At 34.2% G+C, this 25,092-nt stretch overlaps 2 protein-coding genes across 13 annotated transcripts in view; one reads left to right on the forward strand and one right to left on the reverse strand.

Annotated features, from left to right (window-relative positions):
• LOC106078519 (nuclear cap-binding protein subunit 1-like) overlaps positions 1-11,556 on the reverse strand; it is a 25,448-nt gene extending 13,892 nt beyond the window's left edge. The window contains exons 1-3 of one of the 5 annotated variants that reach the window (XM_056021753.1): positions 11,522-11,556; positions 6,164-6,305; positions 5,465-5,568 (exon numbers count right to left, since the gene is read on the reverse strand). In XM_056021753.1, the coding sequence (XP_055877728.1) occupies positions 5,465-5,568; positions 6,164-6,201 (142 nt within the window). In that variant the 5' untranslated portion in view covers positions 6,202-6,305; positions 11,522-11,556. Of the gene's footprint in view, positions 1-5,464; positions 5,569-6,163; positions 6,306-9,424; positions 10,632-11,521 lie in introns of those variants that run through there. The other 4 variants (XM_056021726.1, XM_056021734.1, XM_056021746.1 and 1 more) reach the window with 4 other exon arrangements.
• On the forward strand, positions 10,631-25,064 carry LOC106061832 (rRNA N6-adenosine-methyltransferase ZCCHC4-like). 8 transcript variants are annotated; one of them, XM_056021819.1, is made up of 14 exons: positions 10,631-10,909; positions 12,771-12,849; positions 15,276-15,353; positions 15,477-15,657; positions 15,778-15,967; positions 16,053-16,144; positions 17,634-17,715; positions 17,996-18,230; positions 18,889-18,980; positions 20,290-20,408; positions 20,775-20,850; positions 21,967-22,090; positions 22,590-22,680; positions 24,375-25,064. In XM_056021819.1, exons 2-14 carry the CDS (start codon positions 12,810-12,812, stop codon positions 24,436-24,438), a joined length of 1,464 nt encoding a protein of 487 aa, XP_055877794.1. In that variant the 5' UTR covers positions 10,631-10,909; positions 12,771-12,809; the 3' UTR covers positions 24,439-25,064. The 8 variants fall into 8 exon arrangements, with proteins under 8 accessions (XP_055877794.1, XP_013075502.1, XP_013075500.2 ...); XM_013220048.2 differs by lacking the exon at positions 12,771-12,849; XM_013220046.2 differs by lacking the exons at positions 10,631-10,909; positions 12,771-12,849 and adding an exon at positions 11,032-11,173.
• Positions 25,065-25,092: the final 28 nt, after the last annotated feature.

The raw sequence follows: 25,092 nt of genomic DNA on the forward strand, positions 1-25,092 counted from the left end.
TTTAATAATTATTGAGCAGAAAAGAAAAGTACATTTGTTCCTAAAGTTAGTTGTTTTTATTTATTTGTTGTTGTTTTTTGTTTGTTTGTTATTGTTTACTGTTGTCAAAGTTTGGTATTAGATCTGTAAGTTCCACACGACTTCAGTAGAGATCTGATTTGTTTTTATAAAATAATTAATTAAGTTCTAAGAGGTCTACATAAATATGCCAGCTGTGAGCTCTTTTGCAGACTGTGCCAAGGAAAAATAATGAGCTGTTTTCTTCAATTGTTCAGCACAGCCGTTCAGGGTGTTGGTTATGTTGGGCTGCAGTGGAAGTAGGGTCTCCATAAGGTGGATTAGGAAGGGGCATTCAAAGAGGAATATATATATATATATATATATATATATATATATATATATATATATATATATATATATATATATATATATATATATATATTGTGACGAAACGCGTCCCTTCTCAATACAGAACTGACCAGTGCGGAACTACCCCCCCCCCTCTTAACCACTAGTTAGCATTGTATAGCCCCTTTTACACTAAACTGACCAGGGTAGAACACAAACAATCTATTACATCAAGGTTAGATCCAACCCCCAAATTGTAGGCCATAAACACACATCCCAAGTTACACCCAGACGCCGAAACAAACGTACGCAGCCGTTCAGTTCAGGAACATTAAAATTGACAGTTACGCCCCAAACGCCGAAACAAAAGCACGCAACCGTAAAGTCCAGGGACATTAAAATTTGGTGTCCACGTACATCCCTTTGAGTCGACAATCCTAACGCCCAGGGCTATTCAAATCGTTTCCGTCCGCTGTACCGTCGAGCGATTGTCCAGCCTGATAATTATGGTATGGTTCCGCTTTCATCCTCCTTCGCCCCCCCCCCCGGGTCGCGGGTTAAAGAAGTCAGGTGAATGAGCCCCAAATGAAAAGATTGGTCCAATTTAACAATTCTAAACTCAAAAGACTCGCTGGCCATAGGATCATCACTACTCTTAACATACCGTTCGGTAACCTATAAAAGCCGGAGACGAAAGTTTCAGGTTAATGCCATTCTAGATCAGAATCACTGAGAAGTCAGAAGGCTCTCAAGTCAACGATTCATTTGGGAACTTGTGTAAGGCAAAGCGGGTGAGTTGGAAAAACTTTATCATTATTATTTAGTGTGTCTTCGCCTGTAACATTTACGTTCATGTATCATTACCATGTTAATACTTGTTTGCTTCCAAATATTATATTTGTAAATCTCTATGAATATGTGCTCCTTAATAACTCGTCAATGTTGACTGTATTCCCAACGGTGGACATCCACCTTACAATTTAGTTAATCCTAATGTTTATTTATGCATTTGTTATTTATTCATACCCATATTCATCTGGACCTACTCGCGTCTAGATCATTTTCTTACCTGTGCATATGTACCTGTATATGTGCACATATATATACATTATGATTATGTTTGTTTTGGTTATGCACATACTGTGCTGTTACCATGCATCCTTAGGTCCCGAGAATCAGTCTCGCGTGTCTACCCCACTATTTTCAGCTTGTCGACCTGCATAGTTATGTGCCCTTTTGCACCCCCTCCCTTCTTCTTGTCACGGTCCTCTGGTCACGAGTGACCGTGGACTTGTTTACCTGTGGGTCAATGAGGTCACAGGGGCTACAACCCTGTAATATGGTCCCCCTGTTTCCCTCCTCATTTATGCCCCTGCCTTGTACATTTTATATTTGTATTTGTATTATTACTATTGTATTATTTGTACAGCAATTATTACTAGACCTAGTAAAATGTTGTTAACATGTATCTTAGTTAGTCTGAGGGAGACGCTCCTATCAAGGATGCGCCCCTCGCCAACCAGCCTGTATGGTTTAATAATTCAGGCTCCTCTCATGTCTCATTTCATAGCCTCCTACACCAGGGCTGGCGTGTTTTGTTGCCTGAAGGCAGACCTCAGCAGTTCTCCACACATTCCCGTTGAGGGTGAGTCACTCATCACCCTCGACCCGAATCGAAGGCATTCCAGGCTGACGTCCCAGGACCGGTCTGCAACTACCACAGGAGTAAGCCCACCGCGTGGCATCCTCATATTCCTCACACTAGCGCCTGCCTACCTGCAGGGCACCAACAACTAGCTAAAACACAACGGAGCTTCAACTTACCCCACCCCGAAGGAGAACCTTGCATAACAGATAAGTGAGAGACAGCCGAATAAGCAAACCATACACGAATCTTTATGAGCAACATCCCAGTGATGATATTACCTTAAACGTTATCATAAAATCCTGAATCTTCCTGTACATCCCCCCCCCCTCACTCACGGATTGTATTCATTCTTAATTTATCTTTATTAAATACTTATTCTTCCACAAAACCAATAAGCTTTGCGTTTTGCTTGTGCCTGTCTATGTGCCTATATAACACCAACCAAATATTTACCACGTTGTGGCTCTAAGACTTTACCCCTAGGAGTCGCAGGCCATCGTCCCCATCGGGAAGTGCAAACGAACCGATCGGCGGACTTATTCCACCACATATATATATATATATATATATATATATATATATATATATATATATATATATATATATATATATATATTGGGCGTAGCCGGGGGGGGGGGGTTGAACCCCGAAATGAAATCCCCTCCCGCAAAGGGGGGGGGGTGTCGAAATTTAGTGACTGATTTTTTGCTTTGATTAAACTAAACGTGGCTCAACAAAGATGGCTAAGGCGGATTTTAGGAGTCAGTTATAGAGATCGGGTCTCAATCAAGGAAATCCTATGCCAAACTGAGAGTCGACCACTTAGTAAGGTTGTGATAGAGCGTCGCATGTCGTTTGCGGGACATGTTCTCCGACAAAATAAATTACTCATAATAAGAGTTGGAGGCCATTACGAGGAAAGCTCAAACAGAAACATCCTAGTACAACTTGGCGCCACACTTTCATGGAGGTCCTCAGAGCAGTTGGGAAGAGACTTCAGACATTACCAGTGACAGATTTTTGTGGAAGTAGCTTGCCAAACGACGCGGGGGGATCTAAGTCAGTAAGAGCATAAGGTTTTTGAAAGAAACATTTTAATAATGCACTGTAGATACCTCAGAATATGCATTTTGTTGGCTTTCACTACCGGAAATAGTGCTTGGCGGCGGGGCTCCGCTTCGCGCTGGGGGAGCTCGCAGCACTCCCACAGACCACCTTGCTGGCAATGGCGGGGAGTCTACAATTTTTCCACCAAATCCAGGAAGAACCTATTCTAGGGTAAAATAAACATTCAAAAGAATGTAGGGTCAGAATGTAATAAAGATTACTTATGTGCATACACACATTTTTTTCCGAGGGGGTGTGTGAAAAATTCCCCCCCCCGAACAGCATGTGTGTGTATATATATATATATATATATACATATATATATATGTGAGGGCTTTTGCATGACCATTTTTAGATACATTTTTGTGCTACGCTCTCTGTATTGAAAAAGAAAACAACAAAAAGCGGGTAAGCGAAACTTATTTATGTCTTTTGCTATAAATATTTTTTTTTAAACATGTAATTTTTAAAAAATGAGAATCAATTCCTACATTATGTTCAAATAATATAGTAAACCAAACATAGCATATGATACCCAGTAATAAGGAAATTACCATATAATTGTTAGTCCCCCATGAGTTAACGGTAAATATATTTGTTTTTAATTAATTTATAATAACTAATGAAGTGATCTTTCTGAAATTTTAATAAAAATCTTTTGTCACGCAACATTATGTGCGAAATTTCAGCAAGATAGGAAATATTAAAAGTTTTTAAAATAAATTATTTTTTTCTTTATTATGAGGATCTTCCAAATTCTATAAGATAATGATTTTCCATTATAATTTTTTACTAGAATTATTAATCATTACGTATTGTCAACACCTTGCGATGTTTATTTTGAAGTTTGAACCCACTCGCTGTCTTCTCATAGGCCTACCATCCAGCAGAATGTTTGGGGCAAAATGGTGTAATTTTAAAAAATTAGAAATGTCTTAATTAACACAATAAAAATCCAATGCCTAAAAACAAAGGTAAAATATTAAACAACTCGATGACATTTTTTTTTTACAACATTTAATAGTTGAAGACATATAGACCTATATATTTTTATACACGGTTCTGAAGCCAATCTGGAGCTTTGCAGGCCCACGTGTAAGCTAAGAGATTCACGCAGATAAACAAGCCGAAGATAAAGATGTAGCCCATCTGCTCGGTCAACAAGGCGATTAGGGAAGAGAACACGATCCGACCAATAAACTCGATGGTGTTCAGAAAACTGCAGTGGAAAGCTCGGCACCTTCTAGGCGAACGATGGACCAGACCTCTGACGATGCAAAGACTGCACGAGGATACGCCACCGCCGATCAAATAAATCATCATAAGTAAAATTAGGCTGCTGATAACTGGAGGATGAAAATATATTATAACGTAAACACAAAAATTAGCTCTGTAAGTATAGAAAAGCAGTTAGTATTATTAAACGGCGCGTTGGGAATGTGGATATTCTTAAAGTTATTGTTGCAACAAAAAAATGTAGGCATTCTTGTAAAGAACGCCATCCCACTGAAATGCACAATTTTGGGAATAGGTTGTGAATGATAAAGCTCCTACTAAGCAGTAGTTCTCATAACCAATCTCTATATGATATGGCTTTGAAACTTGGGTGCTAAATGAAAAGCAAGCCTTCTCGAACATTTTCAGCAAAGGTTATAAGGTTTTCCGATTCATAGTAGGTAAAGCTATTTCGCCTAGCCCATATTTTCCGATAGGGGCACTACTAAAGGCTACACCATGCACTATCCGTGCTCCTGTAAATGAATACAGTACCTGTAATTAAGGCAGCACAAGGGTGGTGGCTGAGTGATGAAAGCAGGGATTTTGAACTTTGGAATTTTTAGGACATCATGAGTCCAACCAATTTTAATGTGTAACCCGGTATCCAACATCGTTGGGCAAGTAGAGGCAGTTGATCGTTGTGGTGTATGGCCATATGACACCCTAGTCAACAGTCGGCCATAGAAACAGAAGAGCTTTACAGCATCACAGGGTCAAAAAAAGGTTTACCTTTTTCATAAGGCAGAGGGAAAAAAATAAACGTCATTTGAAAGACTTATGTAACATGGCGTAAATATGAAACCTAAAAAAAATATGAAAGAACAAACATTTACCTACACCCCTAAAGAGGCTCTGGAAGCCATAAGATCTATGTGTATACCACCAAAAGATCTTACTTTCATCGTTGGGATAGTCTGGCAGAGGGCTCTAGCTCATAATTGTTAGCAGAAACATTATTCCCCGTCGAATATCGATTACATAGTATTTGGATAAACTCAATTCCTAGATTCTATACGAGCTGATGGCAATGTTTTCTATTTTTTGGATTATGCTATTTACTCTTGTAATTCAAAAGAAATTTACCGTAAAAAGATGAGCTTTTATCCCAAGTGACGACTAGCAACCACATCAGAGCCGCAATCACAGTACGTGCGGCCAACAGAATTTGGAGAACTTTCAACAAAGGTCTGTACATATCAGAAAGATGATTTAGTTTTTGTTAATTATGGTAGTTAATTTGCGTAAAGCTCTTTTCTAAGCCATAGTTATGATTGCATAAAAGGAATACCGGTGGCAGCTGACATTTTGTATTGGGAATTTTAGCCCCACTTTTACCAAAAATAAAGAAAAATAAAAATTACACATTAAAAAAATAAACCCAGTCTCAAACGCAATTGTTAGAACGGATTTAGGCTAGTAATTGTTTCTCTGCTCTTTTTATTAAGATTAAAAAGGTACTAAAATCATTAGCTCTTCGTCTGGAAGGCTGGGGGTTTGAATCTCCTCACACTTATTAATTGTCGCCTTCTAGAAGGTTGTTTATGTTTAGAATAGATTAAATTTTTTTTTTTGAAGGCACGTTTGTAACGTTGAGCTTTGGTGATGGATGCACTTTCATTTGATACAATTGAATACAATTTGACAATGCTGGTACCGGTAACTTTAATGAGAAGGATAATAAGCTATTTTATTTTATTTAAATATTGAAATTTGAAAACGAAAAAAAAAATCAATATACATGTAGGCATCTAGAATACTGCCGATATCTGTTAGTCTACTCACTGATGATAAAATACTTCGCTTGTCATACTCCCAACCATACCAAAAAGTTCACCTATGATTGTTGTCAAGAGTCCAACTTGTGAAGGTGAGTAGCCAATATCGATCAAATATATTGGCAAATTGCTTGCTGTCCCTAACTCGCCTACAAAACAAAAAGAGCAAAAAAAAAAACAAAGTGATACATTCTTCGCAGCGAGTTAAACCTAATAGGTCTACTCTCTGTTGTCAGGTTAGCCAACAAAGATATCGCAAGGAGAGTCATACTCAACGGATTACACAAACGTTGTATGCTTTCACTTGTTATATTCTTGCCAAGTCACTGACTGGGTCTTCGGAACGGCAATCTCTGACCACAACGAGGTGAACGAGGACATATAGTAGACATTTGGAGCTCATTCATATTCAGTGCTGACGTGTCATCTCTTCCTCATCCATCATTACATACAATCGGATTACAGTTTTCAGCTTCATCAATATCGACATATATTTATAAAAATACTATTGGACGTTACTGGAGTTTCATAGAAAGGAAGCCAAGACGATGAAAGCAAATGATACCCAGGATCTTCCAATCAAGGAAGATCACTGAAAGACAGCCTCAGATCTGGAAATTGGGTTTAGCTAGGAAGTGGAACATGGGCAGACCATTCACATGATTGAGACAAATTTAATCCTACTTAAGCACATTAATTAATGCAGATGATAAGGTACATAGCTAGTGCGACACAATGCTCAGAAACATTTATAAATCATATTGATATACAAAATAGATACATGCATGTACAGTAGGAGAGAGTGTATAGCAGGGCCGCCTTCTGAATTGCAGGGCCCAATTTAATGGATGCTTGCGAGGTCCCTTTTCTAATTTGTTTTTTTACATTAGCAACTATTACTATTACATAGTTCATAATACCAACATTTATTATACAACATGCATAGCAAGCAACCCAAACGCAATAGGCGCCAGTGGGTTAAATAAAGTTACACTAAATATGTTAACCCTTTAAGTCGTACATCTATAAAAGCCTGTGACAAGAGCCGTGACTGATAGTGATATGCTTAATGTGAGTTGTGAGGCCCCTGCCAGGTGCGGGGCCCCATTGGAGCAATCGGCCTAAGGCTAGCCCTGGTGAGGAGAAATGGACACCCCTAATAGGCCTATCTTTAAAACTAGTGGTCCAAATTATTTGAAAAAAACAACAACCTCAGTAGCACGAGATGATGAAACAACGTTGGAATTCAAGGTAAGTTTGTGTTGGTTTAAAACCAACATTTCCTTTCACAAGTTTATCTTTTTTTTAAAAATAAATTTCAGAAACAAAAATTGTATAATTATTTTTCTTATCCTCGTTCTCAATATTATGCTGGAGAGTTCAGATGACTAGACCCATTCCTTTTTTTTTTTTTTTGTGACGGTACGCACCGGCACGCGTATTGGCACCTTTTTCAATGTGGGGAAAAATTATTACTTTTCTTGCATTTTAGCGTTTATTATTCATTTATTAGTAATTAAAAGTAGGCAATATATCACTGAATACCGGCACCTATTTTGTTACAAAAAATGCACTGACTAGACCAATACATGAGATGAGCTGCGCAGTGGCTCTCACATAGAGAGGGGGGGGGGCGGGGGTCTGTATATAGTTTTCTTTCTAATGGGATGTTTTAAGGCTTATGTCTTGTTCGGGCCTCTTGATAAAGAATGCAGCTTTGAAAGACATGGTCAGCATTTTCTGGTGACACTCCACAAGGGCAGATTTCGCTAGTCCCAATCTGTAGCTTCCGGAACATATGTTGTCTCATTATGTTATGTTATGTTATGTGCCATTCTAATGCGAAAGATTATATAAGACGTTGGTCATGTCAGGATAGCTTATAAATGGGGCGTCTTTCTTGTGATTCGGATGAGAGATTGACCATTTCTCGCTCATTCCTTTCACTATTAGTTTCTTCATTTCTTCCGGATAGAGTGCAATGTTCGATTGTGTATTGGAGGACTTTTTGCATCGGTTAGGAAGACAATCTGACTGTGCGGGATACTTGGTACTATGTCGTAGCTGCTAGTTCTAGTGCTCCCCTTTCTGCTCTGTGGCTGTTGGAGAGCTTACCAGTTGCAATAGATTTTTCTAGTTTTTCTCCATCGGGCCATTCGATGAGTATTCCAGCTCCTCCAATTGTGGTGGCTTTATGAGATGAACCATCCGTTTAAACTCTGATCTACTGATTTTTATGGTAATGAATTCGTAGACAAGTGTTCACTATTTCCTTGAGCTCTGTTGGAATGTAGTCAGATTATTTTGTTATATTTTCAATACAGTCTGTTATAGAAGAACGATAGCTTTGGTCCCATGGTGGAGATTCACTATGACGTCTATGTTAGTGGATTCCAGAGTTATTTTTTTCGAGTTGGTGCTTCTTTTTTAGGTTCCGAGATGCCTATTTGAAATTAGTCCTTTTGATGAGGTTTTTAGTGCCAGTTTTGTGGATTTTAGTTTTGAGTGTAGGCCTAAAGTTTCCATTTTAGTAAATTGGGAAAGGATGTTTATTTCTCTTCATTCATCCAGAGAGACCAGAGTAGCGGTTTCCTCCGTAGCTTTTATGTGTGTGTGTTGTTTTATTTAAAATTGCTCCTGACATTATTCTTAGGCCAATATTTTCCTTTTAAGTTTGCTTGGGCTGCTGAGCCCTACGTTGTGACACCATATTCTAGAACGGGCCTTGTGTAACTTGTATATGTCTTTTTAGAATGTTGTGACTGGTGACTAGTCTGTGCTGGCTGATTGTTTTCAAAGGGATAGTCTCTGGATGCCTTAAGTTTTTCAGTGTTTCCCAAATTTGTTCCTTAACTTCGCACACTCTGAGTATTTAGCGGAACACTTTGCTTATTTTTTTTAAAGATTAATTCACGTGGTGTCTACTAGCTAATTATTTCAGCAGTTTTGGAACACCTATTCAGGCCTCGCGGAACACTAGGAGCCTGAAATATAAGGCTACTTTATTCAACATATATATATATATATATATATAGGCCTAAACAACATCCCAGCGTTGTTGTTATTTATTTTGTTATGTAACTTTTAGAAAAAAAAAGTTATAATAAATGGTGGCCCATTTTTCTCTACTATCCCCTATAGCTCGTATATAGGATACGTCTCGTGAGGGAACTAAATCGTACTATTATACTGTCTTGCAAGCTCCACTTATGTGACTAGATAAGCTCTTTAAACAGAAACAGAAGAAAAAAAAAAAAACAATAATTACCAATTTTGTATGACAATAAAAAAATAATTCCCCATGGAGTACCGTCAACATGCCATATATTAGAGAGTCCACATTGTGTGTTGTGAAAGTGACTCGATCTTTTTAATTTGAGTGACACACGAGGAGGTTCTAGTTCTTCGTCGTCTAAGTCTCTATCGTCGTTGGGGGCGATGGAACTTAACTGAGGTGTCACAGGAGGCGTCCCCATTATGTTAATGGCCACGATAAAACCCCAAAAGTAAAGCAAGATTAATACATAAAATAGTGGACTCAAACCCACGACATCCGACAGCAAAGAGAATGTGATTCCAGAGAACATGGATCCCACTTTGCCGAATATATTCTGGGCAACGTTGGCATTGGACATTTGTGCTGAGGTGACCAGCTCGATTAAGACACTGTCCAAAGTTACGTCTTGTAATGATGTCGTCAAATTCACTAGAAACATGATGCCTATAAAGTCAGTGTAATTAACCATGGGAAGCTGTGATGCTATTAAAAATATCACGCACAAAACAACGTAACTGGTGTGCATGAAAAATCGCTTTTTGATTGATTGCTCCAATATGTAATAAGCAATTAGAGGTTTTAAAACCCAAGTGACGGTCAAAAGCTTCAGCATCCATAAACCTACAAGTGATATGCCACGTTTTCTAAAATAAATGGGAAGAAAACGAGTTTGGAATCCGATTGGAACCCCTTGTAAAAAGTATAAAAATGCAAAGTGTTTGAATACTTTGTTATAAACAGTTGGATCTCTGTATGTGCTGACTGATATTTGTTCAAAATTCGACATGTAGAATAGAGATCTAGAGCCTTTGTATGTTATCGAGGTGATTATTCAATCATAATTTACAATAATTACATTTGGATATATTCTTCATCAAATAAATTAACACGCAAATACTTCAAATAGACATCTTTTCTTATCTCAATTTGAAGAATTTCTGATGTTTCATTTCAATTTTTTTTGTTTACAGTGCTGTCTATGGACAGTCAGAATGTGATTAGTTCCTCTAAGTTGTAGAACTGTTATCTATTTAAAGTCCTTTCGTTTTTGGATCTAGATCTAGAATCAAGTTCTGATTTGTATCAGAAAAGATTAAGGCCATTTAAGGGAGGGAAAATGAAAGATTTTATACGATTCATGAAGGACCGAATTTCGTGAATAGCTGCTCCTTGTTCAATTTGCTTTACTTCCGCTAGCCAACTAATCTAGATTTAGATCTAGGTCATTCCAATAGCAGTAATTTAGCTTGTGATTTGTTGTCAACTATACAAATTTTTAAGCTATTACAAACAAAATTATTTTGATAAAATGAAACAAAAAATTAATAATAGATCTAGATCTAGATGTAAAAAGGAATTAATAATATAAAATTGATAAGTGGACACTCTGATGTTAAAGACGTAAAGTGGCTAAACTGAATTTTGCTTTCCACGAAAATTTTTCACATTTAATCACATGCTGTGCCAAAGTTGAAAGTAAGAATTTGCTATATCTATTACTATTATAAATTTTATTATAATATAATTCGGTCGTCTGTATTTTTAATTTTATAATAAGGGAATAGATAAGATAACCCCGGCGCCAGGCCCTTTCTCATGAATATCAGACGGATTAGATAGATTCTATATATAGTCAATATAGTTTCCATTCTCTCTTTTATTTACAGTTCTTCTTTCAGATTGACATTTTCTGTACAGTGTACTGTATCAGTATTATACAAATGGTGAAAGTCGTCAAAAGTAGGAACAAAAGTATACTGTAATAAATGTATTTGTATAAACTACCATTGATCATTGTCAGGCATTGTCAATAAAATTAAAGTCTAAAACCTTTTTTTTTTTTTCAGATAAGTGACATGAGTCTAGTAATTTAATAGATCAGATCCATGCTAGATTATACTAGAGTCTAGATAATGTAGATTGTAGATATATTAATAAATATTATTATAGATCTAGATCTAATTAAATATAAATAATATAATTAATAATATAAGAAATATATTAGAATATATTTTTAAAATATATATTATATATAGAATAGATCTAGAATAATCTAGATCTATATAGATCTCTATACTCTATATATACCCAGGACCCAGAACTCTAGGCTTGGGTCTTGGGTACTTTTTGCCAACTTTAACATTCACAAACTAGATCTAGGTCTAGATCTGGCTTAGATCTATACTCTATACTCAGTATACTGACTATAGATCTAGATACAGTCTATAGTACTCAACTATAGTATAGATCTAGTTTATAATATAGAATTCTAGTCAAGTAGTCAAGTCTTAGTTTAAGTTTAATGGGCGAATTTTCAAGCATGTCTTGATTTAGATCTATTAAAATTGATTTAAACTATACTGACAGTGATACTGGATACTATCCTATACAGAGTATACATATACATAATACAGTACTATAGTTAACTATACTAATACTCTACTAAACTAGACTCTAGTGTCTCTAGTAAGTAGAGTAGAGTAGAGTCTAGATTCTAGATCTATAGTCTAGAATCTAGAAGTAGAAGTCCTAGACCTGGATCTAGAATTCCAGATCTAGACTAGATCTAAATCTAATCTAAAGTCAGACTAAAGTAAAGTGACAAGTCTAAAGTGGTAATAATAATAGTATATAGTAATATACTATAGTAATGGTGAAGTGGTGAAGAAAGCCTTTGATTCACTTTGAATTGAAACTTAACTTGAACCTTAAAATTAAAAATACATACTTAGATACTAACATTAAACATAGACTCTAGACTTAGAAATAGAATCTAGATTATAGATATACACTTTAAAAAAAGAGTTTAGATCTAGATCTAGTAGATTCTATATAAAATAATATATAATTATAATAATATATTATTATAGATCTAGTTTAGTATATATAAAATATAGAGTCATAGACTCTAGCTAGAATACTCTAGATCAGGCATGTCAAACTTGTTAAACTCATGTATCTCAAAATAGCCAACTGTGCTACACCCGTTACATCAGTTGACTCATAGTGAGCCAATGAGAATATTTCAAAATCTATTTTGTTCTTTAATTGTTCACACAAGCTGACTGACATGTCAATTATTCTATCTCCCACAGTGTTACTAGTTAAAGTTATTTCTTTCAATGCTTTCACATTTTCTGGATTTCCGCAGCTTTAGCAACACACTCCTTCATAAAATCCCTTTCACTAAATGATTTGAAAAATAATGTAGTTGGCTTTCACTGCAGAGTCAATCTCGTTGTTCAGTTTAACAAATACAATTTTTCAATTCAAGTAGCTTGTCATCTTTTATTTTCCAGAGTATTATTTTAACATTATTATTTTGATAATTTTTTAGGTGGCCAAGCAGGCCGCATGCAATGTGGTCGCGGGCCACATGCGGCCCCCGAATGCTGTGTTTGACATGCCTGATCAAAGTATGAGATCTGAATTTAAAATCTACTACTATCACAGTATTTTATTTCTTTATAATATTTATGAGATATAGAGTCTAGATCTATACTAATACATAAATCTATAATAATAATATAGATCTGCTTATTTATTTTTAGGCTATACATTTAAAACTTAATTACATTCTATTGTCTCTATCGACACTATCGTTATCATAGATTGATAGATCTTTATCATTAAATAATATTTAGTTTTCATTAGTTAGTCTTAGCCTTAGGCTCTAAATAAAGAATAATATTAGATCTAATCATCTATTATAATATATATATATATAATTCTACATGTAGGTTATAATCATTATAATATTTATATTATTGTTACAAATCTCACTATCCAGGCTCTCTGCAAACTGCACCATACACCACCAACTTGACAACTCAGGGCTCCAACGTAACGTAACACTTTAATAGTTGAATAAATAACAGCCAATACTGTACAATTGGCAACACGCACACTGTACAAATATCTCTCCGATAACACCGTTCCGTAGTATCAACTCTTGCACTGGCCTCTCCGTCTTGTTCCGGGCTTGCACTGGGTTCAACAGTTCAGGACTGACTTCACACACTAGGCTCGTTGTGTCGGACTCGATCGCAGACCAAGATCAAGACGCCAGTCGTCTCAACTGTACTTGACAGTACTCCGCACTGAACCGTCGTAATGCTCCGTACAGAACCACACCGCTGAACTGTGCTGTAGTCGACCGTGTTCTGGACTCCTGTCGTGAACCTCCTTTCTGAACCTTGCTGTATTGAGCCCCTTTTCTCGACCGTCTTGACTGCGACACCTCCGCTCTTATATAGGGTCCCTACTGGCCTTCTCGAACCGGACAGAACGCCGCTCGACATTTCTAGGTGGTCAGATGACTACAACTCTCGTGACGCTCCTGAACTCTGTTCACGACGTCGATCCTTCCCGAACCATCTTGTTGATACTCGTCTCGGCCGACCGTGGTAACTCGTCACGGTTGACCGCTCCTCTAGCGCTGGCCTGGGGTGATTTGCGTCGGTTGACTACACACGTATCACTATCCCCATCTGTGCCACCACCAGGTTTATAACACTATAATAGGAAAATAGGGATTTAATAATTTAACTAAGAGATCCTTATAGATCATCATGTGATGTTCCATTGTAATAGCTGTCTAGATAGTAGATCTAGATCTAAATCTAGAAATCTAGATCTGCTTCTAGATTCTAGATCTAGTTAATCTATTTACAAGTAATTCAAGGATTGGATTGGACTCCATGGCAATCTTCAAGCTATTATGATATACTTCCTTATAGAAATGTGCTTTTCTCTGACCATGATTATGAAGGAGGAGCTACATAGATCTAGATCTATATTCTATATAAAATATATAATGTTATAATATAGTATTAAGCATACTTAGACTGAATTAAGTTAGAATTAGATCTAGTTTTACAAAGTAATGAAAGATATGCCTGATATGGAGTTTGAAGCTTTTAGTGCTGAAACAAATTATGATTAGACATGACATGTAACATAAAATAAGAGGACCTCTAAGGTACCAAAGCCAAGTTTATTGAGAGAAGGTAAAGAAAATATAGTGAAACATAGATAAGCTCTGATGAATACTTTTACCACACACCTTGAATCTGAACTGACCAATCATCTAGCAGATTCTAGCAGTAACTGAGTAACTAGGTTCCTGTCTAACATATCTACCTAGACCAGGGGTTCTCAACCATTGGAAATTTTGTTTTTTCTTAGGAAGTCTTTTTTTTTTGTTGTTGTTGTTTCTAACGTGTAACAAGTGCATTTGTACCATTGATGATATACATTTACATTTTAATGAATGAATGAAAGTGATTTTACTCAGATTAGAGAACTATCAACACAATCATGAAAAGACCGGGAAGTATAAATAAATGTAAAAGTTCCCCTTTCAGACCATGCGATCTACAGGGCAGATGATGTGAAGGTCATCTAATTGTTTGGCCAACGGTTAAAGAGCAGGGTGTCATTTGGCTAGCACAACGACCAACCGCTTTTACTTTCCCAAAGTAAATTCAGGTACCCATTAGAGTTGGGGGGTCTCAGGAGCGCCCTAAAAATCCAGAAGCTCAAAATCTCAGTCTTCACTGAGATTCGAACGCAAGCCAAGCACTTAGCCACTGCGCCCCTATAAATTAAATGTGGGGAAGACATATTTAAGAGACAAGGACACAAAGCCATCAGGCTTTAAGTATATCAAATTTTAACAATATACTGTGGTTGTTGTAAATACTGTAAGGGCATTGGCACTAAACTTTTTAAAGAGGCTAATCTAATTTCAACAGGTTACTGATTTGTAATATTTCCTCTCTCCCTTTCCCAATAGCCCTATTTCTAAAATTGCTTTTTTTATCAAGCTTTTTTTTTTCAGGAACAATGGCAGCAAAACAATTAAATATGGAATTGTTTCCACTCAAAGAAAATTCTCAGGTTCCATCTTGCATTCATGGTAATTAATTTTTTAAAATCCTATTACAAAGTGTTGCAGAAAGTGATTGTTAGCATACATTATTTGTGTTAAAAATGCCTCCCATTTCAGACTTTATATGTTTTCTCAAAATCTAATCTTTAGGACCAGCATTACTTTTTGAACGTTTAGATCAAAGCACCAAAAAAGCAAGAAAGTTTTATGCTTGCTCTGCATTTAGAGACAGAAAAGAATGCCCTTTCTTCCAGTGGGTAGATGAAAAAATTGATCATTCTTCACAGAGTTCTACAAATATATCATTTTCTCATAGATTACTGCGGAAAAGGTAAGATGCCAAAAAAAAAATTTGAAAAAGTGATGATATGTTGAAAAATGATTTTTCACGTGCTTTGTAAAAATAAAGAACTTGTTTGAAATATATTGCACCCTCCTATGCTTAATTCAGATATATTGAATTCAAGAAACAACCTAGAAATAATCGACATCTTTGTTGCACCTGTGGGCTCTTGTTGTTGGAAGATGAAGTTGCTAAGCATCAGCAGGAAGGACATTCTTTAAAACAACGAATAGGACTTAAAGAACTTAAAAGTCCTTCTTTTCTTTTCACTCCGCTTGATAATAATAAAACATTTGCAGTAAGTGTTCTTATATCATTAACTTTAGAAAAGAAAAATTCAAGATTAATTGTACCTTGTATACATTATTGTATTATCATTTCAGCAATATTTGTTTTCAAAATCAACTGTTGACTTTTTGTTAAAAACATTGGAATATCTTGAATTTACACATATTTTATGTGTAGGAACACCAAGGTATGTAGTCAATTATTTATTTTCCTAGATTTTACCATTGAAGTTAGTTTTTCAAAGAAATTTAGGAACAAAAATTAGCTAAAAAATCTTTTATGACTGCTTAGTAGATGTTTTTGTTGTAGAACACTTTAGCAATGTCTGCCTAGTATTTGTAAAAAAAATACTGCTAAGCTTAGGGTTCTATGGAGATCACAAAATTTCTAGTCACTTCTCCTTTCTCAATATGTAGGATGTGTGACTGAGTTGTAAAATAGGCTGGTCGACTTATCAAAAGGGCTTGAGTTCAAATCCAGATTCGAGCAGAGCTGTTTTTGTTGAGCACTTAGAGGCAGCACAGAAACCTTCTCCCTAATACCCCCTCTCCCTCCACTGGTCCACAAAAGAGATTGGACTATAGCTCTCTCAACATGCTGTAAGCATGAAAGATGCACTATAGAAAAGGTGATTTTAAAAATCATCAAATTTATCAATATTTCTTCAATCCGAAATAAATCTCCACTGCTCCAAGTATGTCTTCTTGAGTTATACACCCACACCCACACATGTAAAACAAAATAAAAACAAAAAGGGAAGTTATACATGTGTACTACAATGTTAATCAGTAATCAGGTGTACAGTTTCACAACAATACAATTTTAATTTTTTAGACTTAAGGAAATAAAAGTATTTGCTTTTTATTTTTTTTTATTTGTAGACTTTTTAGCCAGCTCTGGCCTTTTTTAAATTACATAGCACCACAGAGAACATACCTTACAATTTGGATTAGCTGTACAATTTATTTTTCATTCTGCACTCCTATTGCTTGATGTATGTAAATAAAAATTAAAACTTGTTAGTGTTTTATAATCAGATAAATGTCACACACACACGCACACAATAAAAAGACCCCTATTATAAATGGGAGATATGCTACCTGCTAATTCAAAGTTGCATATTGCAACTGATTTAGGCATGTATGCTACATACAGGCATCCAATAGAAAGATTTATAAATGATTTTGATTAAACAAATAGCATTAACTATTGCAAGTAATGTAAAATATTGTATTAAATTTGTCAAATTTTTTTTTCCATTTATGTTGTTTGATTTATCTTCTAATTCACATAATCTGCTGAAATGTTAATACTATATTCAGAAACTTGAACTTGAAATAGCTTCCCTTTTGAAATTTTAGGAAAGGAATGAGGGGAAAGGGCTTTTTTTTTTTTGTATAAATATTTTCCACCTTAAAAGAGGGAAGCTCTGTTTTAAAAAAAAATAAAATACAATATTTGTCTTGTATGGGGAGTTTAAAAAAAAATAAAATACAATATTTGTCTTGCATGGGGAGTTTAAAAACAATAACATTTTACTATTAAATCATGGGATTGGGAAAACACTATTTTGGTTCTAATACTTTGATACTTTTATTATTTTTAGCTTTCTTTTTATGCTAATAATTTACTCAACATACATATTGATAAATTCTTTGATAATAATTCTTCGTCAGAATACATGAAGCTATACAAAATCTTAAAAAGTCAGAGCATAAAATCTTTTCTTCAATGCTACTTGATTTAGATGAGCGCTATGTAAGTTTTCTATCTTTCTTTACTTTGTACCAACTTGACATTGTATGCTTTTTATTTTATTTTTTTTTTTAGTTCTTTATTTTAATAATAAAGAAATAATTACATTTTTCTCACAGGATATATTATAGGCATTTCCACCCTATTTAATGTATCCATAAATATTTTATGTGTGTATACTTTTAATTAATTTTACTAATATATCTAAATTTCTATTACAATATTGAAAATGAAATTGTTGAAGAAACAATTTATTTCATTTTTTTTTTTTGCTTCTGTCCAGGCTCAGTTTTACCCTCCAGCACTGTTCACCAAATATAACATGTTCAACCATCATTTCTTTGCTCCTGAAGGCAGAGAGAAAGTCTCTGAATTTCTCAAAGAGGGCAAAGATCATGTTATCATGGTCACTGACCCACCTTTTGGTGGCATGGTAGAAGCTCTGGCTTCATCTTTTACTAAACTGTCCTCCATGTGGAAAGAACAAGCAGATGATGGAATTAAAACTCACAAGGGAGGTAAGTTATTATGTTTTTCAAAATAAAAAAAAAAGACGATATAATTTTTATTATTCTAAAAAAATTATTATGATTGATAAATTTTCAGTATATAATTTTCTCGTAATGTATGTGGCAAGGTCTTGTGGTTTGAATAAACAAGTTGTTTATAAATTGAGTTAGCAAAGATACTCATACTATGCATCAAGGTCTCATAGTTTCTATGTTTGCAATAAAAAACTAACCTTCAGAATTGGTTCATACTGCTGATAAAAATTTCCACTAAAAAATATTTTTAACTATTTCTGAAGAGTTGGGTATTTAAAGAAGAGGAAGACAAAAAGCAGGGTCGGTCAGTTTCCAAATAAGTTTATTGTGTCTACATTTGTAAATGTACTCATGAAATTAAATTATATTGTGTGTTTGTAGTATGTGATAATAAAGTTGAAGAACAAAAGTGTTTTATTTCACCAAGAGGATTTCTGTTCTGTTTCTTCACTTAAATAAGTATCTCCAGCAGTATGATGGAGTTTGGGTGATCGGACATCTAGTTCTAGAGATATATAAAGACCTATTTTAACAACACAATCAAATCACACCTTATCAATAGTAACTTATTGAAATGGATGAACATTGTTGTGAAAAATATAAAAGCATTATTACAATTTTAATGTTTCAGGTGGACTGTTACCCACAATTTTATTTTTTCCCTATTTTATGGAGAAAAGGATTTTAGAAGAACTTCCATCACTTGCCATGCTGGATTACAAGGTAAGAGACGACTTGTATTACCTAGATGTAATTTACTTACAAAGATCAAATGCAGTATAGATCTAAAAATTAATATGGTTAAAGTGATGTTACCATTCAATAACAATGGAAGAAAATAACCTCTATGGTAAATAGAGAACAGCATGTTACTTTTACATTGCACAATGCAAAGGAGCCTAGGGGTTAGCAGCAAGAGGTTGGCTAGATGAAAAATACAGGGATGACCCTGTCTTCATTTTTCCTCATTTCTATTTTTATGTTATTACTATTCTTGGTAATTTTATTTCATCATCTTAGGACATAGGAACATTCTGTCAAAATATTTCTTTATTGGTGACACAATAACTGTATGCAACTCTTAGGATCTTTCTGCCATCGTTTCTGGGTCATATTTAGCCTCCTTTTGAACTTATCATATAACTTTCATGTCTCGCATGCATAGATCAACATTGGGACAACAGTTGTATTGAATAGGTAAATGGTAACTCTTCATCTCCAAGATAATCAATTGATTTGCCCAAATAGGCTGCAATTGCTTTTCTTATGCATGCTACCTCATGGTAAGCATCTCCATTGCTTATTATGACACTGCCTATATAAAGGAACTTTTTATTCTGTTTGATTCGTGTCTGTCTAATTGTGGCAGGGAGACTCTATATCTGATTGTTATAACATTGGTCTTGTTCAGATTTATCTAAAGGCTGTTTTTGAGTGCTCCTCTGTCATGTCTTTTATGCACTTAATGGTTGCCCCATGTAGTGCTTCCTGGTAGGTTCATGAATCTATTTAGTTCATGGCATGGGATAAGCAAAGGCAGCTTTATTCATGGTTTTTCTCATTACATAGTCTGGTCGTGTGGTATGTGCTTTGGACTGTTGTTCATTGGTTTTTATGTTTAAATCCTGCCTGCTGCCATCCCCTTTTATCCTGTAGGAGGTTTGGGCTAGGATTTAATTGTCTTCAAATCAGAAGGAACATCTTAAACATGTAAAACATTTTAGTCAATGGCTAAGAGGAAAAGAAGCTAGATTTGCTGTAGAAGTATTGCAGCAAATTGTTCAGGGATACAATATTCCCTTTTTTCAAAAGTGATTTTCAATGGATGCTATCAATCGCTTTAATAAAGTCCATGAAGCCGATCATTAGCCTTTGTTGCAAGATCTAGTTACCAGGCATTTAAGCTAGATTATCATAAAAAGCTTTTGTATTTTCCCAAGTAAGAATATAATATTTAATTACCCCAAGTTGCAAAGTGATTTTCTTTGTTTTGATGTCGAATGAATAAAAAAAAATTTTTTTTTTTTAACAGGTAGACTATGATAACCACAATCTGTTTAATGGACAGAACAAAAAGAAAGGTTCCCCAGTCAGAATTTTTACAAATATTTCACAAGTCTTGTTTAGCTTACCTCTACAGGATGGCTATTGGTGATTATTTTCTTTTTGTTATAATAGAAACAAAATACAAACACATTTTATTCTTAAAACAAAGACAGTAGTGTGCGAATAATGGATTTTAGTAATTGGATACAGTTAACAGATTTGTATTGTTGTAGTCAAAGAAAGTTGTTATTTTATCTTTTTATCTCATTAAACTGTTTATCTTTTTATCTCATTAAACTGTTTATTATTATCACCACTTAAATTTCTAAATCTTTTTGAAGAATTACTTTTCTTCTATTTCATAATCTAACTTTGTTTTATTACTTATTTAAGAATATATTTGTTTTATTACTTCACTTATTTAAGAAAATATTTGTTTTATTACTCATTTAAGAATATATTTCTTTTCAGGTTCTGTGAACCTTGTCAGAGGTTCTCATCACACGAGAACTGGCATTGTAAAGATTGTGGTGCTTGTACATCTAAAGTAAGAGTTAGTTCATTCAAAAGAAAAAATAATGAAAAACCTTATTAGCTGCAAAATTTATTATTGCAATTTTATTTTACCCATTGTGGTGTTCTTCTCTCTAGTAAAATAAGTCAAATTAGTGTGGTAACATTTAATTAATTGAAATCATCATACTATTTTCTTTCCTTTTGAATTGTTTATTTGGTTTTGATAGAATTGTAATATAGATGATCTTATATCTTATTAATTTGTATTTATGAATTATACATGCAGTTAATAAGGTGCCACACCTTTTATGCACTAATGTGAAATTTCATCTTATTTTAGCTTATTAATTTTCTTGATTAAATTTACTATTGTCACATGACAAAATAGTCAGTGGTAGCAGATAACAATGCAACTTGTAGTAATTGATTGCAGAGTTTAAAAAGGATCGAAACAGAATTCCTGGTCATTTGTTTACTATGTTTATAAATTGATTTGTGTTGATTTGATACTGCTTCACTGTCTCCGGCCTACACCTGAATTTTGTATCACTTAGATCTAGATTTACAAGTTTGTAATAACCATGCAGTACCAGCAACACAATTACAGAATCATTTTTAAAATTTGATCTCATAATCTTTTAAATAAAAATTTCCTTTAATGAGTTGAGTGTAGGGGAAACTTCACATATACACACTAATGTGTAGTGACTGAAAAATTGCTTTCTTTCACAAAAGAAAATTTGTTCTATGGATCATATGAATTATTGCATAGATTTTTTATAGAATTGACCTCATCAGTTAAAAATCATAAGATCTTTAATTGCTTTTTTAGTACTTCCAAGCTTACATTACAGCTAACTGTAAATCTTTAACTGCTTATTTTGTACTTCCTAGCTTATATTACAATTAACTCCAGATCTTTAATTGCTTATTTTGTACTTCCTAGCTTATATTACAATTAACTCCAGATCTTTAATTGCTTATTTTGTACTTCCTAGCTTATATTACAATTAACTCCAGATCTTTAATTGCTTATTTTGTACTTACTAGCTTATATTACAATTAACTCTAGATCTTTAATTGCTTATTTTGTACTTCCTAGCTTATATTACAGTTACTCTAAAACTTATCTCAATCTTCTCAACAGGACGGTACTAAGTATGTGCACTGTGATGCATGCCTCAGGTGTGTTAAACCTTCTCGTGTCCATTGCTTCAAGTGTGGCACTTGTCAGCTTATTGACCATGAGTGTGGGAGGAAAACTGCAGCAGGTCATTTTTTATCTACTAGCTTATTAATAAACTACCATCATTGTTATAAGTAATTTTTAGTCCCATAAATATAAGTGCATCTTATTAATGATATTAGTTATTAATGAATAATCTTTATCTACTTAACATTTTTAAATCAATATTGGCTGAACTCTAATTATAGTTTCATCTATTTAGGGCTATATCGAATATTTGAAACTTATTGAGTTTGTCCATTCAATTTTGTAATTACATCAGTTGATTAATTTTAGATTAATTACACCTCAATTTGTAATTAAATTAGTTAAGACTGTAAAGAAATGATATAGAATATACATTCATTTGACAAAGCTATAAACACTGGGAATTTAATAACTTTAACCATATTTTGTGAGAACAGTATAAAAGTCCTCTGCTTAGTAAAACTGTTTAGTCTCCCTTTTTCCATTTAGCTTTTTGTTTTATTAATTGTATAAATATATTTTTTTCTTTAAAATTTGTTTTTTTCTTTATTTTCCAGGTTGTCATTTATGTGGTGAGCTTGATCATAAGAGAAGAGATTGTCCACACAGAACTGATAACTATGGGGAAGAAATTTTAGTCAACAACAGGTATATGATATAATCAGCTTGTTGATTTGCAGAGTTAAAATAATTTTAATTACTTTATATTTGATAATATACTCTGACATTTAAAATCATAACAAAAAAAAACAATCAAAACTTGCAACAACAGGAATTTAATGATCACTCCCTTTAATCAATGTTCAGTCAAACTATCCCATCCCAGAGTATTATAAATAGACACACAAAACATAGTGGACTAAACATTGAAGAGGTGAAAACATAAGCTTCAAAATATTAGTGGACACAACATTGGGCAGATGAAAAGATAGACCAAATAAAATGCTGCATGGATTTATTTTAAAAAAAATATATTGTATTTTAATCTGTAGCTTGCATTATTTGATGCATTTCTTAGATAGACAAAAGAAAGGCTGTAAAATTTTGCATGGATGCATGCTTTTATTAAAAGGTGAGGGTTGGGATTACATCTTGAATCATTACGATATGATCATACTTGATAAGGATATGTATGTAATCTGTAGCTTGCATTATTTGATGCATTTCTTAGATAGACAAAAGAAAGGCTGTAAAATTTTGCATGGATGCATGCTTTTATTAAAAGGTGAGGGTTGGGATTACATCTTGAATCATTACGATATGATCATACTTGATAAGGATATGTATGTTTACGTAGACAGATCTTTCTGACCATCTAGTATAGTATGGAAATGTTCAGCCTTTTTTTTCACCAGGCTATATTTTGGTTGGTCTATTTGATCTTATTACATATGCCTTTTTTTTTTCTTGTCTTTCATTTTCAGCCCTATGTTTCATCTACACTATTTTTTGTCAGTCTGTTTCAATCTGCTGTTTTCACCTTGAACAATTTTAATAACCTAATATTTGAAAAGATACTTTGTCATGTCAAATAAAACAATGAGAAGATATACGATATAATCAGCACATTGATAGTAAAATTTTAGTTCTTTAATATTTTAAATGCCGTTGCCGTTTAAAAACAAATATTTTATCACTAAGTATAAGACATACTTATCATCACATTTACTGCTAAACAAAAACAATTTTATTGTTAAAACTTACAAATAAATTTTTCAAATAATCAACTTTACATTCATTTGTGTAAAGCTGTATGATGCAGATTTTGTAAGTTAACCTGGCTATTGGCTGGGTAACATTTGGCCATGACAATGTTCACCTGTCTTTGCTCAATTAATTTCAGGGAACCTATATTATTGCAGGGGCACTGTGGTTGAGTGGTTAAGCTCTTGGTTTCCAAACCTGGGGTCCTAGGTTTGAATCTCTGTGAAGACTGGGATTTTGAATTTCAGGATTTTTAGGGCGCCTCTGAGTCCACCCAGCTTTAATGGGTACCTGACTTTAGTTGGGGAAAGTAAAGGTGGTTGGTCGTTGTGCTGGCCACGACACCCTGATTTAACCGTTGGCCAAAGAAACAGATGACCTTAACATCACCTCCTCTATAGATCGCAAGGTCTGAAAGGGGAAACTTTATTTATTTTTTTCCATTATTGCAGGTCATAGAGACCTCCTAAAATCTCACCAAATATCATTAGCTTTGATCTTTGCTGTCCCAGTCTGTTTTAATGAGCTTCACTCCTGTATTGACTATTCTGTAGGCTGTTTTGCGTCTCATCTGTTTAGGTAGAACACTGACACAATAACATGTTTTTAGATCTAATAACTATGCATAACCATTTCAGGATCCGAAAAAGAAAGAAAATATTTTCTCCCACCATCTCAGGGAAGAGGCACCGAATGAAATAAGGAGCTGGGTATCGCTATGGCATGTTTACCATTTAGTGGGACATGTTTTCAAGCTGGTCTAGACAACTGGTACAATCAAACCAGCTGATCTCTCTTTTGTGTGTTTGACTTCCTGCTATACATGGTTGAATGATTTTCTAGCTGATAGAGAACTTGATGTTTTTATCTTGGTACTTGTGAATGAAATAAGAACTGAGTTGGCGACACTGAAATAAGAAGCACTTAGTTGGCGACACATTATACATGTTGCCACTGAATAATAAAAAATTTAACTACAAATGAACAAATGGTGTTGATTAAACAGTTTTTATAAATGTCATTGACTCAGTATATGTCAATGTTAAAATTATTTAGAATAAAATCCATGTAGCCACAGATTGGTTGACATTATGCTGAAATTTTTGTTTACTAGTTGTATACATTGCATTGCATGTGTAAAAATATGTCTTATAGGGTATTTAAAGATTTATGTGTAAAAATATGTCTTATAGGGTATTTAAAGATTTATGTGTAAAATGTGTAGTAGGCTATTTAAAGATCTCTGTGTATGTTTCTTAAAGTAATTTCTTTACAAACCTTGCAATAAAGATTGTAATAATTTTTGTGACAATAAATAATTTAAAGTATGGTGCTAGTTGTTTCGTTTATTGAAAT

The sequence above is a fragment of the Biomphalaria glabrata genome, chromosome 1 (assembly GCF_947242115.1).
Source record: "Biomphalaria glabrata chromosome 1, xgBioGlab47.1, whole genome shotgun sequence".
Classification (NCBI taxonomy): Eukaryota; Metazoa; Mollusca; class Gastropoda; family Planorbidae; genus Biomphalaria; species Biomphalaria glabrata.

Excerpts from the sequence above, each read along its gene's own strand:
- LOC106061832 (XM_056021819.1), top strand. The coding sequence starts at position 12,810 with ATGCGGCCCCCGAATGCTGTGTTTGACATGCCTGATCAAA. Across the intron at positions 15,354-15,476 it reads GGTTCCATCTTGCATTCATG|GACCAGCATTACTTTTTGAA; the intron begins GTAATTAATTTT and ends TCTAATCTTTAG. Across the intron at positions 18,981-20,289 it reads TTGCCATGCTGGATTACAAG|GTAGACTATGATAACCACAA; the intron begins GTAAGAGACGAC and ends TTTTTTTAACAG.